This window comes from Nyctereutes procyonoides, unplaced genomic scaffold, assembly GCF_905146905.1.
Source record: "Nyctereutes procyonoides isolate TBG_1078 unplaced genomic scaffold, NYPRO_anot_genome, whole genome shotgun sequence".
Classification (NCBI taxonomy): Eukaryota; Metazoa; Chordata; class Mammalia; order Carnivora; family Canidae; genus Nyctereutes; species Nyctereutes procyonoides.
The window spans coordinates 3921290-3937518 of NW_026575124.1; the positions used below are offsets into that span (position 1 = coordinate 3921290).

The following is a 16229-nucleotide window of genomic DNA, read 5'->3' on the forward strand; positions in this document are numbered from 1 at the left end:
TCTGGCTCCAGCTCCAGCTCCAGGTTTAGTTCCAGCTCCAGCTCCAGCTCCAGCTCCAGCTCCAGCCCCGGCTCCAGCTCCAGCTCTAGCTCCAGCTCCAAGCGCCAGCTCCAGCTCCAGCTCTAGCTCCAGCTCCAGCTCCAAGCGCCAGCTCCAGCTGCAGCTCCAGATTTAGCTCCAGCTCCAAGCGTGCAGGCTCCGGCTCCAGCTCCAGCAGCTCCAACTCCAGCCCCGGCTCCAGCTCCAGCTCCAGCAGCTCCAGCTCCCGCAGCTCCAGCTCCAGCCCTGGCTCCAGCTCCAGCAGCTCCAGCTCCAGCCCTGGCTCCAGCTCCAGCAGCTCCAGCTCCAGCAGCTCCATCTCCAGCCTGGCTCCAGCTCCAGCCCTGGCTCCAGCTCCTGAGCCTCTGGCTCCAGCTCCAGCTCCAGATTTAGCTCCAGCTCCAGCCCCTGCTCCAGCCCCGGCTCCGGCGCCCCCTCCAAGCGCCGAGGGCTGCTGGGCCGCCGGGGGTCCGGGGGTCCCAGGGGTCCCGGGGTCCCGGGTCGCGGCCTGGGCCCCGGGCCGGCGGGGCGTCCTCGTCTGCCTGGGGCGCGGGGACCCGGGGCCCTCCGAACCGTGTGCGCGGCCTTCCGGGCTCCGGCCCTGCCCCGCGCTCCGCCGCTCCGCCGGGCGGCCTTCCCGTCCCCGCGTCCCTCCGCGGCCCGAGCCCCGGGAGAAGGCGGGGAGGCCGGGAGGGAGCGGGCGGGGGCGAGGGGCGGGGAGCGGGGGAACGTGGGGATTGGAGCCCGACGGCGGGAGGGGAGGGCGGCGCGAGGGCGGCGCGGGGCGCGGGCCGGGCGGGAGCGGGCGGGAGCGGGCGAGCGCGGCGTCGGCGGGGCGCGGGCCGCGGGCCGGGCGGGATGGGCTGGCCCGGGGGCTCCCCCTGCTGCTGCCCCGCCCCCCCGGCGCGCCCCCGCCCCCCCGGGCGCCCCCCGCAGGTGAGTGGCCGCGCCGCGCGGGCGGGAGGGCGGCGGCCCGGGCGTCACGGAGGCCGGGCGGGGCCGGGGCCCTCGGGAGGCGGGGACGGGGGGATGGGGACGGGGACGGGGGGACGGGGACGGGGAGACGGGGATGGGGACGGGGGGCCATGGGCCGGGGTTGGGGATGGGGGGACGGGGATGGGAACGGGGGTGAGGACGGGGATGGGGACGGGGATGGGGACGGGGACCGAGGGCCGCGGGCAGCCGGGAAGGGGAGCAGGGGGCGGGGCGCGGCCCGCGCTCACACGGCGGCCCCCCGTCCCCCGTCCCCTGTCCCCCTGCCCCCCCCCGTCCCCCCGTCGCGCGTCCAGGCCCCGCGGCCCACCCGGGCCCCCGCGCTCCGCAGCCCTCTCCCTCCCCGGGCCTCACCCCTCCTCCCGGCGGGCCCGCGGCCTCTCCTCCAACCACAGCTATTTCCAGGAAGGGGGAGTGTGGGTGGAGGGGTTTCTCCAAACAAACCCGAGGCTTGGGAGTGAGAGGGGGGCCGGGCCAGGGAGAGACTGGCCGGCTCCAGAATGTTCCAGGCAGCAGGAGGGTGAGGGTCCCAGGGGTCTGTGCCTTGAGCGCCCTCCCCCTCCACCCTGGCCCTCCCATCCCCATCGCCCCGCCAGTGGGGAGGGACCCAAGCCACTTCCCCGCCACCGACCCAGGGGTTAGGGAGCCCCCCAGAGGGAACTCCCACCAGGTGAGGGGACTTCTCAGGCCCTCTAGGGCGGCAGGTGTAGAGAGAAGGGTGGGGGGGGGGTGGGTCCTGGTCAGGGGCCGCCCCAACCTACCCACCACCACAGTGCTCCTCCTCCCTGCAGCTCCACTGCGACCCAGACAGGCCGGGCCCAGTTGCCCACACTGGCCGGGGCCCTGGAATGTCCCGGGGCCCAGCCGGGGTTGGTGGGATGGGAGTGGGTTTGCACAGCCAGTGCCCCTCTCCAGTTACACGCTAGGGACCCAAGCCTGGCCACAGAGCTACCTCCGGGCCAAGGTACTCTGGGGACAGACTTCCTGACCTGGAAGGGGAATTAGAGCTTCAAAGGCGAAGCCTCAGCCCAGACCCCTGCCAGGCAGGCCCTAAATAGTGTCCCGAGTGGACTCTGAAGGGGGCTCGTCCCAGAGGAGGCAGGATTAAACCAGCCCTCGGGCGGGAGAAGCCTAAGGACCTGGTGGGAGAAGCCCGAGCTCTGGTACATTCAGTAAATTCCATGCAAATGAGGGGAGGCACGTTGGCACATTCTTCCAAGTGACAGCTCCAGCCAGCCTAAGGGCAGCCGGCCAAGGCTCAGGCCTGAGGACCCCGTGGCCCTTAACCCCATATATTTTTGGCAGATCACTCCCCCCCACACACACCCACTTCCAAGGCCCCAATCCACCTCCTTCCCTCGACTCCCGGGACAGGAAGTTGGCCCTGTTCCCAGGAGGGAGGCAGGAGGCCCACGGAGGGGGTTGGAGCATGTGTTGGGAGGGGGACCTCCTGTCCAGCCCTTAGGCCTGGGACAGCTGCTGAGGAAGGAGAGCAGAGCTAGGAGGGCCATGAAGGTAGTACTCAGGCTGGGGGGGGGGGGTGGCAGGGCCCGGCCCTAGGGCCTGGGTCAGGGGCTGACACAGCAGCCTGGGAAGAGGGGCTGAGGGGCTGGGAGGTCTGGCTGGAAGAGGCCAAGGAATGGAGGCGGGGGCAGGGTGTGGGGAGGACATGGGGACTGTCAGGAACAGAGCAGCGGGGTGCTCTCAGGAGAAGGCCTTGGTCTGGAGCTGAAGGCTCATCTTGTGGTGAATCAGGCCTTCCAGTGGGGAGGGGGAGGGGGAGGAGGCCTACTTCCCAACCGGTGGAACTGAGGCAGGAAGCTGCCCCTCAGGAGGACTCCCGATGCTGGGCTGGCTGGGGCAGTGTTCCCAGCTCCCCCTTCCTCCCCACCAGAGGTCCCCTGAGAGCCCGACAGTCCAGGCTGGGAGGCTGGCCTGATGGGGACACAGCGTTCCCCACTGGCCCTTGAGCCCTGCCCTGAGACCTGAATCCTCACCCCGCCCCCACGCCACCCCACGGAAGGGGGGGCTGGATCTCAGGATCCTTGTAGATCCCTGGACAGGGTGGATCCCTGGGCAAGGAGCAGCTCCAGAGCAAGGGGACTGGGGGGCCAAAGATCCAGGACGGACACTCCCAGCAGGGTAGATCCTGGGAATCTGATCTCCTGGCCTCCCCCACATCCCCCCCCCCCCCCCACTTCCTGGAGCAGCGACCTGCCCCTTTCCCGCCTGCACTCCCCTCCACTTCCAGGGCCGGGCTTCTCCTCACACCAGCCAGACAGCCTGCCCTCCACCCAGGGGAAGCAGCTGCCTCCGCCAGGCCGCTTCCAGGAAGCCCCGGGCCGGGCCCCAGCATTGTTCGGGCCCGCGGTCGGCGCCCCAGCCCGCCGGACACCATGAAGTCCAGCGGCCCCGTGGAGAGGCTGCTCAGAGCCCTGGGGAGGAGGGACAGCAGCCGGGCCAGCAGCAGGGTAGGAGTGCCCGCCGGCGGGGAGGAGGTGTGGGCAGCGGGACGGGACCAGGACTGGGCCAGACCCTGCCCGCGCCCTCCCGGCTCTGGCTCTGCCGGCTCTGGCTCTGCCGCTCTGGGGCTCTGCCTCTGGAGCGGCGGGGGCCGTGCGTGAGCAGCACAGTCTGGATCAGAGCAGACCCCGCGTCCACCCCGTCCCGGCCCGAATTCAGGCCGGCCCTGGGGATCCCCGCCCCCTAGAGCTGCACTGGGTATACTTCACTGTGGGACCTCTCCAGGCACTATCCTGGAGCCCCAGAGCAGGGCTAAGAGATCAAGCCCCTTCCCGGAACCTAAGAAGTCTGGGGGTAATGGGGTGGAAGTGGCAAAGGGAGGGGGCGCGGCGGCCAGGTCTGGAACGTGCCTTAGATTCTGGGGCTTTGCCTTCCCTTGACATCACCCGTGCATGCTGTTAATGCCAAGATGCACCCCACTCTCCTGACAGGTCCAGCAAGGCTGGTCCGGAGAGTTCAGGTGGTGGTTAATTCAGCTGCTTCAGGACAGCCAAGAGAGCAGAAGTGCTTCCCGGGGCCCCAGGATGGCGGGCCTGGAGGCCTATCACTCCATCTCCCCACATCTTCTCAGCCTTGCCCCCCAAAAGAAGCAGCTCGAGGCAACATGAGACAATATTACTGCGGCGGGCTGCTGGGGCAGGGGTGCAGGGGGGTGACGGAACTTGAACTCCCGAGGGAGTGGCCAAGTGCCTCTTAGGAGTTTGGGGGCTTGATCAGGATGGACGAGAAAGAAACCATTCAGTGCAGAAAAATGGGTAGAAGGGAGAGGAGGCATAGGTCCCCGGATGGAGGAGTGAAGGGGACCCACAGCGGGAGGAAGGGACTGAGGGCCCTAATGGGGCCTCCCCACCTCACTGCACCCCGGGTAGGGAGGGTAGGGAGGGGCCGATAGGGCATCTCCTCCACCCCTGCCCCCATCCCATGCTGGAATCCCCAAATGACAGGGAGCTCCCTACATCCAGAAGTCGCAAGAAAGCTAATGTCTCCCCCGCGCCCCGCTCCGCTCCTGTCTGCCTGTCCCTCCAGCATCACCACCCCCTCCTTACACAATTGCGGCCTGCGCCTCAATGCACAATGAGTAAACATGTTGTTCTGACAGAGGGGGAGGAGGGCATGTCAGCTGTCTGAGCGTGGGGACAGCGGGAGCCAGGGCAGCAGAACTGGCCGAGGCCGCTCCTGCCGGGTCAGTCTGGGTGTGGGGTGGCTGACATCCCACATCCGTGTCTGGATCCCCCTCCTGCTCACTCTCCACGGGGACCTTCATCTGGGGAGGGCATATGGGAGGAGAAATGGGAAGCCCTGGGCAGAGAGCACCCCTCACCCAGGAGGGAAGCTCCAGCGCTCGGGGAGGCAGTGACCACCCGGGTTCACGCACCAGGGCGCTCCGAGGGGCCCGAGTGACTCCTCAGAGAGGAGGTGAGCCAGCTGGGGTGATGCAAGGGGGCAGATTCCACACACCCTCAAGGACAGGCCCCACAGTGGCTCAGAAGCAGGTGTGGCCGAGGGCCTCTTAGGAGTTTGGGGGCTTGATCAGGACGGACGGGGAAGAACGCAGAGCGGCGCCGAGACCCAGCCCAGACCCAGAGACGGCGCCGAGCCCTGACACTGGCCCGCGTGTCCCTCCACCCCTAGCCTCGGAAAGCCGAACCACATAGCTTCCGGGAGAAGGTGTTCCGCAAGAAACCACCGGTCTGCGCGGTGTGTAAGGTGACCATCGATGGGACTGGAGTCTCATGCAGAGGTGAGGTGCCCTGTCCCATGACTCAGAGCCTCCACCCAGCACCACTGGGGGCACAACTCCAGCGGGCGCACTCACAGAACAGCGGTCGTAACGTGCGTGCTGCCCCTGGACTGGGCAACATGGGAACCAAGAGGCAGCTGCCTCCCTCCCCTCCCCACGGGCCTCGCTCCCCATGAGACAGCGCCACCCCGCAACCAGGAGACCTCTTACTCTCGGCTGCTTCCCCACTCTGACCTGTGATGGGGACTTCCCTCGCCCCCACCCAGCCTAGCACTTTAGCCCAGCCTGGGCAGTACTACCCCACTGCCATATGCTTCCCCTGAACTGCCCCTGTGCCCCCACCCCCTGCTCCATCTCAACACAGTCTCGGAAGTCCCAAGATCTGGTCGCAGGACCTGGGGCGGTGGGGGGTGGGGAGGGCCGCCCCCCCCAACTGCCCCAAGGCCCTTGCTAACCTCTCTCTTCTCCCCACCACCCCTCTCTAGTTTGCAAGGTGGCAACACATAGAAAATGTGAAGCAAAGGTGGGTGCTTGATCGGGGGAGGGAGACTAGAGTCCCTTGCTCTGACATAGGCTTCTCCAGCCACACTGGCATCAACCTTCCACCCCTCATCATTGGGGGACCCCTGCTGGGGTGGGAGAGGGTGATGTTCTGGGCCCTTTAAGAACCACCCTACTCCACCCCCTGGAGGGCTGGCCCAGGCCGGTGGACAGGAGACAGCGTTTGTCTTGGTGCTGTGCCCAGGCTGCAGCTGGCGAGAGGATGGGGGTGGGGAAGAGGAGGAGAATGAGGAGGAGGAAGGGTGGGGTGGGTGGGTGGGGGAGCAGGATTTCAAAGACTGGGCAGCCGGATGGGCTGTGCCTTCCCTCTGGGGAAGGGTCCTCAGGATGCCTGGGTGGGTCTGGTCCTGGGCCCTGGACAAGGCTGGGCAGATGGCACAAGATAGCAGCACTGTCCACTGGGGACCCGAGACAGCCCCATGTCAGGAGGTTCCCCGGTCCTCCTCCTGCAGTGCGGGGGGTCCCGGGGCTTGGAGTTGGCCTGGGGGGGCTGTGTGCCCAGGGGCGGGGTCTCCCGGTGAAAGAGGCCAGTGTCGTCCCTAGCCATGGCCTGCCTACATGGCTCTATATATAACTCCGGGCCCGCAGCTGGATGAATGGGGGTCTGTGTGGGCAGGGGGCTGGGAGCCAAGAGCAACAAGTGGGGGGCCCAGGGGTGGGGGACCGCGAGGCCAGAGGGGAGGCTCCCTTAAATAGAGGCACCTCGGCTGGAGTGTGTGGCCAGCTGCTGAAAGCCCCTCCACCTTGCTGAAGCCGGGGGCAGCCCCATCCTCAGGCCCAGGAGAGCCTCCTGCACCAGCGCAGTCCCCCCCTCGGTGTCCTTCCAGGTGACTTCGTCCTGTCAGGCCTTGCCTCCCGCCGAGCTGGTGAGTGGGGGGGGGGGGCAAGGAACCTGGCTGAGGTGCCCCAAGGTCTGGCGGCCACCCCGAGGGCCCCCAGGAGGCGCCCCTGGGTACCTGGGTGGACTGCTGTGGGTGTCGCTCGTCCCGAGGGACAGGGAGGAACTGAGCCCTTCCGCGCTTCTTGCCCGCGGGCCGGCTGGGGGCAGGACTCCGCGCCCTCGGCCCTACAGCCCCCGACAGCCCCGACAGCCCCCGACAGCCCCGACAGCCCCCGACAGCCGGGCGCCCTCCCCACCGTCCGGGGCCCCCCTGGGCCCCGCCTCGCCCTGACCCCGCCCCCCTCCCGCCCCTCCTCCAGCGGAGAAACACCGCCCCCGTGAGGCGCATAGAGCACCTGGTGAGTGATGCCGGCGGGGGCGGGAGCAGGTGCGCCTGGGAGCGCGGCCCCCTGGGGACCCCCCGGGGCTCTGGGGGGCGCCTGGAGCGCGGCCCAACCCGTGCGCCGTGTCCTCTCCCCCACCAGGGATCCACCAAGTCTCTGAACCACTCAAAGCAGCGCAGCACCCTGCCCAGGTAAGCGAGGACGCCGCGGGGGGGGGGGCAGCCCCCACCTGCCCTGGGGACCCCGAGGCCTCGCGCTGCGCCCCCGCCGGCCCCCGGAGCCCCGGCGCGTGCCCGACGCTGGCTTCGCCCCGCGCAGGAGCTTCAGCCTGGACCCGCTCATGGAGCGCCGCTGGGACCTGGACCTCACCTACGTGACGGAGCGGATCCTGGCCGCCGCCTTCCCCGCGCGGCCCGACGAGCAGCGACACCGGGGCCACCTGCGCGAGCTGGCTCACGTGCTGCAGTCCAAGCACCGCGACAAGTACCTGGTGAGGGGCGGGGCCTCCCGCAGCCAGCCAATGAGCGGCCTGGGAGGCCCCGGGGGCGGAGCCTCCCGCTGACGTCGCGCTCGCGGGGCGGGGCCGGGGGCGGGGCCTGCTGGGAACGCCCCCCCCCCCCGGGCCGTCCGGGCCTCACCGAGCCTGCGACCTCCTCGGGTTGGGAGGGAGACTTTGCTTAGGGCCGCGGCAGGGGCCGCCTCGCTCCTGGAGGTCACTTCCATCAAGGCCCCCCTTCACTTGCAGCTCTTCAACCTTTCAGAGAAAAGACATGACCTGACCCGCCTAAACCCTAAGGTAGGCGGGGGTTAAAGCCATTAAGCTGAGCCCCCCCCAGCCCCCCCAAACCGCCCCCCCCAAGCCCCTGCAGCCTCATTGATAGTAGCGATTGGCATCCACCTCGTTCTTACACACTTTCCCGGATGACTTGCTCCCGGAGACACTCCAAAGCCTGGCGCAGCAGGTACCAACCCATGTGCCAGCGAGCAAAGTGTGAGGCTCTCCCGGAGGACCAAGAGCCCCTTGACCCTGGCCCCGACTGACCCTACACCCGCTCCCTCTTCCAGCCCCACCCGTCTCTCTCCGGTCGCGGCCCCCACCCTCAGTTGTACCCCCACACCTGCCCAGGTCCAGGACTTCGGCTGGCCCGAGCTGCACGCGCCCCCCCTGGACAAGCTGTGTTCCATCTGCAAAGCCATGGAGACGTGGCTCAGTGCTGACCCACAGCACGTGGTTGTACTGTACTGCAAGGTGGGCTGGGACCTCGGGTTCACGGGGCTGGGGTGCCCTGAGCCTGGGGCGCCGGCTGGCCCTCCATTCCCCTCTCTCTCTCCCTGTCCTCAGGGGAGCAAGGGCAAGCTCGGCGTCATCGTCTCCGCCTACATGCACTACAGCAAGATCTCTGCAGGGTGAGGCTCCCTGGCGCCTGACCGGCCCCTTCCCCAGTGACCCTGTCTCCAGCTGCCGGTGATGGGCCCAGCTCCCTTGAAGCCCCCCTTTGTGTTTGGAGAGCCGTTTCCTATAAACTTGGCCTTTCCGCCTCCTTTTTCTCGCTTGTATCTCACCACAGTTCCCAGCAGAGGATTTGTATCAGGTTCCCAGAGCTGCTGTAACAAAATGTCACAGACTGACTCAGTGGCTTAAGACAACAGGAACTAGTTGTCTCCCTGGAGGCTAGGAGTCTAAAACCGAGAGGCCAGCAGGGCCGCGCTCCCGCTGAGACCCCGGGCGGGACCCTTCCTTGCCCCCGTCTAGCTTCTGGTGGTGACCAGCAGTGCTTGGCGCTCCTCGGCTTGCCGCTGCGTCCCTCCAGCCTCCGCCGCGGTCATCACGTGGCTTTCTTCCTGTGTGTGTGTCTGTGTCTGTCTGTCTTTCTCTTCTTCTAAGGGCACCCATCATAGTGGATTAAGGGCTCATCCCTACTCCAGTATAACATCTTAATTAATTCCATCTGCAACGACCCTATTTCCAAATAAGGTCACGTTCTGAGGTACATATCTTTTGGGGAGACACAGTTCAACCCATAACATGGTCTCATCACCCCCATTTTACAGAGGAGGAAACTAAAAACTCAGGGAACACTTGCCTGAGGTCCAGCGAGTAGTCAAGTGACTGTATGTGGGGCTTCTAGTTCTTTCCACCTCCATCCCGGGGCTTCCTCTAGAGTTAGGGGATCACACATCTCCTCCCTCCCCTGGGGCTTGGGGTTGGGAGGCCTGGACGGATACCAGCCCCTAATCCCCCACACTTGGCCCTGCGGTCCCCAGGGCAGACCAGGCGCTGGCCACACTTACCATGAGGAAGTTCTGCGAGGACAAGGTGGCCGCGGAGCTGCAGCCCTCCCAGCGCCGGTGAGCAGCCGGGGTGGGGCTGGGCCACGGGAGCCCCGCGGTCCATGGCCGCCCAGGCCGAGGGTCGCTCGCTGGAGCAGCACACCCGCGGGGCACAGGGCCTGTGCTGAGAACTCAGGCCCAACACGGTCCCTGCTCTCACGGAGCTTGTGGGAAAGACAGACTTGCAGGACAGTCGGAGCCCACCTCGTCATGGGAAGCAGAGGGCTGGGGGGAAGAGCAGGCTGGGGCGGAGCCAGCAAGCGCAGACCTTTGAGACGGCAGAGGGTTGAGGTTAGACGTGAGGAAGAACTTTCCGGTGAGCTGGGAGACGGGAGGGGCGTGCTGGGAAGGGCCGGCCTTGCAAGGCTGGGCAGGGGTGTGCTTAGTAGAGATGAAACAGAGGGACCTCCAGGGGAGGGGCTTACGTCACACACACACCCTGCCCCCACCCCCACAGGTACATCAGCTACTTCAGCGGCCTGCTGTCCGGCTCCATCAGGATGAACAGCAGCCCCCTCTTCCTGCACTACGTGCTCGTGCCCGTGCTGCCAGCCTTTGAGCCCGGCACCGGTGAGTGTGCCCCGAGGCGCCCCGCGGGGAGGCCTGTCCGCCAGCCCCTCGGCTGAGCGCCCCTCCACGCCCTCTCCCGCCTGCCCCTCCAGGCTTCCAGCCCTTCCTCAAGATCTACCAGTCTATGCAGCTGGTCTACACCTCGGGAATCTAGTGAGTGCTCTGCTCCCGGCCTTCCTGCCCTTCCAGCCTCCCCAGCACCCCCCCCTCCAGCTCCGGCCACTGCACCTGGTGCACCAGGAGGGAGAGGCTGATGCTGAGCAAGCTGGAGGCATGTCACTGGGGCTCACACCCCAAGCTCGCGGCTCCCTCCTGACGCCCCACACCCCCGCCGCCACCCCAGCCCCACTGCCTCCCATTCAGCCTCTGTCCCGTCCTCTCCTCCTCAGTCACATCGCCGGCCCCGGGCCGCAGCAGCTCTGCATCAGCCTGGAGCCGGCCCTCCTCCTCAAGGGCGATGTCATGGTGAGGGGGCCATCCTGGGGAGGGGGTGCATGGGGGAGCGTACCCGCCAGCTGCACGGTCTCCCGTGAGTCATCCAGAGGCCCACTGGCCGGCGGAGAGCCCGTCCCCAGCGAGGGCATCGCCTTGAGCTGAGGCAGGGCAGAGCCGCAGCCAGACAGCCTCCAGGACGGAAGCACAGAGGGGACGCCAGCGGACAGGGAGGCCTGACCCCCGGTCTCCCTTCCCTCATCCAGGTGACCTGCTATCACAAGGGTGGCCGGGGGACAGACCGGACGCTTGTGTTTCGAGTCCAGTTCCACACGTGCACCATCCACGGACCACGGCTCACTTTCCCCAAGGACCAGCTGGACGAGGCCTGGGCTGGTGAGTGGGAGACAGGTGTGGGGCCAGAGCCCCGGGGGATGGCCAGGGGGCCTGGCTCCTCACCATGTCCCCTGCCGCCCCCCCCCCCCCAGATGAGAGGTTCCCGTTCCAAGCCTCTGTGGAGTTCGTCTTCTCCTCCAGCCCTGAAAAGGTCAAAGGTGAGAGCCAGCCCGGTCGGGGCTGCAGGTCAGGGCTGCAGGTCGGGGCTGCAGGTGGCGCCGGGGCCCTCAACACCTGGGTGGCCCTTCCGCAGGCAGCACCCCACGGAATGACCCTTCGGTCTCCGTTGACTACAACACCGCAGAGCCCGCCGTGCGCTGGGACTCCTACGAGCACTTCAATCAGCACCATGAGGACAGCGTGGACGGTGCGGGGCAGGCCCGGCCGCCCACTCCCTCCCTCCCCGCCGCGGACGCCCCTGAGCTGCAGCCTCCTGCAGGCCCCCGGCATTCACTCCCTCCCTGGTCCTCTCCCGCCAGGCTCCCCCACCCACACCCGGGGACCTCTGGATGGCAGTCCCTACGCCCAGGTGCAGCGGGCCCCCCGCCAGACCCCGCCGGCACCCTCCCCGGAGCCACCTCCGCCCCCCATGCTCTCCGTCAGCAGCGACTCCGGCCACTCGTCCACGCTGACCGCCGAGCCGGCCGCCGAGTCCCCTGGCCGGCCTCCCCCGACGGCCGCCGAGCGCCAGGAGCTGGACCGCCTCCTGGGGGGCTGCGGGGTGGCCGGGCCGGGCCGGGGGGCCGGGCGGGAGACGGCCATCCTGGACGACGAGGAGCAGCCCCCCGCAGCCGCGGGCCCGCCGCTCGGGGTGTACTCGGGCCGCAGGCCCGGCCTCAGCCGCCACTGCTCCTGCCGCCAGGGCTACCGGGAGCCCTGCGGGGTCCCCAACGGGGGCTACTACCGGCCGGAGGGAACGCTGGACCGGCGGCGGCTGGCCTACGGGGGCTACGAGGGGCACCCCCAGGGCTACGCCGAGGCCGCGGTGGAGAAGAGGCGCCTCTGCCGCTCGCTGTCCGAGGGGCCCTACCCCTACGGCCCGGAGCTGGGGAAAGCCGCCAGCGCGGACTTCGGCTACCGGGCCCCGGGCTACCGGGAGCTGGTGATCCTGGAGGACCTGGGGCTGCCCGCCCTGTGCTCGTGCCCCGCGTGCGAGGAGAAGCTGGCGCTGCCCACTGCGGCCCTGTACGGGCTGCGGCTGGAGCGGGAGGCCGGGGAGGGGTGGGCGGGCGAGGCGGGCAAGCCTCTGCTGCACCCGCTGCGCCCCGGGCACCCGCTGCCCCTGCTGGTGCCTGCCTGCGGCCATCACCACGCCCCCATGCCCGACTACGGCTGCCTGAAGCCGCCCAAGGCCAGCGAGGACGGGCATGAGGGCTGCTCCTGCGCCCTGTGCCCCGACGGCAGGTATGGGCATCCGGGGTACCCGGCCCTGGTGACCTACGGCTACGGAGGAGCGCTCCCCAGTTACTGCCCGGCGTACGGCAGGGTGCCTCAGAGCTGTGGCTCCCCGGGTGAGGGCAGGGGGTACCCCAGCTCCGGCGCCCACTCCCCCCGGGCTGGCTCCGTCTCCCCGGGCAGCCCGCCCTACCCACCACCCAGGAAGCTGAGCTACGAGATCCCCGCGGAGGAGGGAGGGGACAGGTACCCGATGCCTGGGCATCTGGCCCCAGCAGGACCCCTGGCATCCGCAGGTGAGGACGAGCGCCCAGGGAAGAGGAGGAGGGTCCTGGGAGATGGGGGGGGGGGGCGGCGCAGAGGGAGACAGGGCCAAGCTGGGCAGCGGGGGCCACGGGCTCACGGCCCCTCCCGTCGCCTTCCCCAGAGTCACCAGAGCCGGCGTCCTGGAGGGAGGGCCCCAGCGGGCACAGTACCCTGCCTCGCTCCCCCCGTGATGCTCCGCGCAGCGCGTCCTCCGAGCTCTCGGGGCCCTCCACGCCCTTGCACACCAGCAGCCCGGTCCAGGGCAAGGATAGGTACGCGGAGGGGCCGGGGTGGGGGCGCCCAAGCAGCCCGGGGGGCGGGGTGGGGGGATCGGCTCCTGCCGGGACTCCGCGCCCTGCTAACCGCCCGCCCGCCCTCCCAAACTGCAGCACCCGACGGCAGGACACCACGTCCCCCACCTTGGTGCCCACCCAGAGCCCAAGTCCCGGCGAGCCCTTGCCGTCCGTTCCCCAGGGAGGCGCCGAAGAAAAGGCTCCCGAGGCGCCAGCGAGGAATGGGCTTGAGCTTCCGGCCCCGAGCCCCTTCCCCGCCGCCTCCCCGCCCGGCTCACCCCACGACTGGCCTCAGGAGAGGAGCCCGGGGAGCCGCTCGGACAGCGCCAGCCCCCGGGGCCCCGTGCCCACCACGCTGCCTGGCCTCCGCCATGCCCCCTGGCAGGGCCTCCGAGACCCCCCGGATAGTCCGGACGGGTCCCCCCTCACCCCCGTGCCTACCCAGATGCCCTGGCTCGTGGCCAGCCCGGAGCCGCCGCAGAGCTCCCCCACGCCTGCCTTCCCCGTGGCCGCTTCCTATGACATCAGCGGCCCCTCGCAGCCACCACTGCCCGAGAAACGCCACTTGCTGGGACCTGGGCAACAGCCAGGGCCCTGGGGCCCCGAGCAGGCCTCCCCACCAGCCAGGGGCACCAGTCACCATGTCACCTTTGCACCTCTGCTCCCGGACCAGGTCCCCCAGCCCCCAGGTATAAAGGCCTTGAGGAGGGCGGGGCCCCCTTGGGAGAACCCTGTCCGCCTCCCAGGGAGGGACACGACGCAGGCGCTAGGAAGCACCGGCGAGCCCAGTCCCTCCCGTCCTAGAGCCCCCTGTGCAAGAGAGCCAGAGCAATGTCAAGTTCGTCCAGGATACGTCCAAGTTCTGGTACAAACCACACCTGTCCCGTGACCAAGGTGAGAGGCCAGCGTGCCGCTCCCATCCCCCGCCAGGCTTGGCCTTGGCTCCAGGACCCGTCCTTCCAGTTGGCGCCCTTTCCCTGGGCTGAGTCTCACTAGCAGGTGGTTCTGGGCTTTGGGCCCAAGGAGGTTTAGACCCGACAGTGCCCGGGCGGCGGAGGCAGAGGGGCGACCCGGGGCTCAGGCAGCCACTGACACTGCTCCCGCCTCCTCCCAGCCATTGCCCTGCTGAAGGACAAGGACCCTGGCGCCTTCCTGATCAGGGACAGTCACTCGTTCCAAGGAGCCTATGGGCTGGCCCTCAAGGTAGCCACAGCTCCACCCAGCGCCCAGCCCTGGAGAGGTACGCGTGCCCAGACCAGAGGGGGAAGGGGAGAGGAGTGGAGGGGACAGGCTGCCAAGGCAGGACAGGGCAGGCTGGGCCGTGCCACCCGCTGCGGGGGAGGCAGGAGGTGCCCAGCAGGGGCAGAAGCTGGGCCCTAGGGTGTGACCGAGCCTTCCCGTCCCCTCCCCGCAGGGGACCCCCTGGAGCAGCTGGTGCGCCATTTCCTCATTGAGACTGGGCCCAAAGGGGTGAAGATCAAGGGCTGTCCCAGCGAGCCCTACTTTGGTGAGCAGCAGGGGCCGAGGTCAGAGGTTGGTCCAGGGGGGCCGGTGGGAAAGCTGGGGGCGCCTCAGGACCTGCCTCCCTCCTCCCACAGGCAGCCTGTCCGCCCTGGTGTCACAGCACTCCATCTCCCCGCTGTCCCTGCCCTGCTGCCTGCGCATCCCCAGCAAAGGTGGGTGTCCTGTCAGTGTCCTGTTGTCCGTCCACCCACTGCCCATCACCCGCTGAGCCCAAGGCTGTGCCCACTTGGGGCAACAGAGTCTTCAGCTCCCAGGGAAGGTGACTCCCCGCTCAGCTCCGCCCTTGGCCCTCCCTTCCCTCAGATCCTCTGGAGGAGACCCCAGAGGCCCCGGCGCCCGCCAACATGAGCACAGCGGCAGACCTCCTCCGTCAGGGCGCCGGTAGGAGCCCCCCGGGGCGCAGGGGGGGTGCTGCAGAGAGGCCCTGACGTGTGGGGGGGGCGGGTCTGCGAGGGGGGGGATCATCCGTCTGGGACCTCAGCATCATGGGCACCTGCTAGAACGCAGGCTCCCGGGGCTCCTTCCGGCGGCTCCCACCGTGGATCCAGGGAAACCGCAGCGTCTGCCCATCAGCAGGTGCGCGGAGGGGAGGGGAGGGTAGGGACGAGGCCTCTCCTGCCCCTAGCCTGCAGCGTGCTCTACCTGACATCGGTGGAGACCGAGTCCCTGACCGGCCCGCAGGCGGTGGCCCGGGCCAGCTCGGCAGCTCTGAGCTGCAGCCCCCGGCCGACCCCAGCCGTCGTCCACTTCAAGGTCTCGGCCCAGGGCATCACGCTGACAGACAACCAAAGGAAGTGAGTATGTGCACCAAGCCCAGGGAGCCCGGGGGCCCCCGCTTCTGGCTGTGACCCCCCATCCTCCTCGCAGGCTCTTCTTTCGCCGCCATTACCCGGTGAACAGTATCACCTTCTCCAGCACCGATCCTCAGGACCGGAGGTGAGCGTCCCGGCCGCCCCCCGGCTCTCACGGCCCACGCTCCCGCCAGACAGCACCCCCCCCAGACCTCCTCCACGACACACACCCTGGGCGCGTGGCTTCACCGTCCTTCTCTTCCCGCAGATGGACCAACCCCGACGGGACCACCTCCAAGTGAGCCTCCCACGAGCCCCTGCCCCCCACGGGACCCAGGCGCTGCCTCCCTCTCCGGCCGTGGCTCAGCAGTGTCTTGTGGAAGGGATGTTGAGCCCCATCCCCACTCTGCCTCTGCACCCCTAGGATCTTTGGTTTCGTGGCCAAGAAGCCGGGAAGCCCCTGGGAGAACGTGTGTCACCTGTTCGCAGAGCTTGACCCAGACCAGCCCGCGGGCGCCATTGTCACCTTTATCACCAAAGTCCTACTGGGCCAGAGAAAGTGAAGGCAGAGGCCACAAGCTCGGAGCCCACACCAACACCGCGCACCTCTCAGCACCCCACAGTCCTCACTTCCCCGGGCCCGGGCCCAGGAGCCCCAGGAGCCCCAGGAGCCAGCCCCCTCCGTCGGGAGCGGGGAGCCCGGGACACCGCTCTCCTCCCTGCCCCCAGCCTGCTAAGCCAAGTGGATGGGCCTGTGAGAGGACCTTGCATGTGCGCAGATGGCAGAGACGGGTGTGTGAAGGGTGAGGCGGCATCGGCAGTTGGACCCCGGGGGGATCTGGACAGCCCCGCGTGCAGAACGTCAGGCCTGGCGGGGAGACAGGGCTTGCCAGCTCCACCCAGCTGCAGGTCCCAGCCTGGCAGGGCCGGGGAGGCGGGCGGGGAGCAAGGCACTCCCTCCTCTGCCTCCCCTCCGAGCAGAGGGATCAGAGTGGGATCACATGAATAGGGGAGGAAAAAAAAAAAGAGTCTATTTTTGTCTAATAAAGAATTTCTAGAACATTACCTCGGAGTCGGAGTCGAGCCTTGCTCACGGGAAGGTCAAAGCCT

At 68.5% G+C, this 16229-nt stretch overlaps 1 protein-coding gene across 2 annotated transcripts; it reads left to right on the plus strand.

The window, feature by feature from the left end:
- The first annotated feature begins 933 nt into the window (after positions 1-933).
- Positions 934-16184, plus strand: TNS2 (tensin 2). Of its 2 annotated transcripts, none has more exons than XM_055336918.1 (29): positions 934-975; positions 5188-5296; positions 5782-5819; positions 6685-6723; positions 7058-7096; positions 7223-7272; positions 7400-7571; positions 7827-7877; positions 8208-8330; positions 8424-8488; positions 9347-9430; positions 9870-9982; positions 10075-10135; positions 10372-10447; positions 10681-10810; positions 10903-10968; positions 11064-11177; positions 11290-12501; positions 12633-12783; positions 12901-13493; positions 13609-13698; positions 13919-14044; positions 14219-14311; positions 14403-14480; positions 14632-14709; positions 14954-15122; positions 15196-15264; positions 15388-15417; positions 15544-16184. In XM_055336918.1, the coding sequence occupies exons 7-29, from the start codon at positions 7422-7424 to the stop codon at positions 15680-15682; spliced, it is 3861 nt and encodes a 1286-aa protein (XP_055192893.1). In that variant the 5' UTR covers positions 934-975; positions 5188-5296; positions 5782-5819; positions 6685-6723; positions 7058-7096; positions 7223-7272; positions 7400-7421; the 3' UTR covers positions 15683-16184. The 2 variants fall into 2 exon arrangements, with proteins under 2 accessions (XP_055192893.1, XP_055192894.1); XM_055336919.1 differs by lacking the exon at positions 934-975 and adding an exon at positions 2662-3503.
- Positions 16185-16229: the final 45 nt, after the last annotated feature.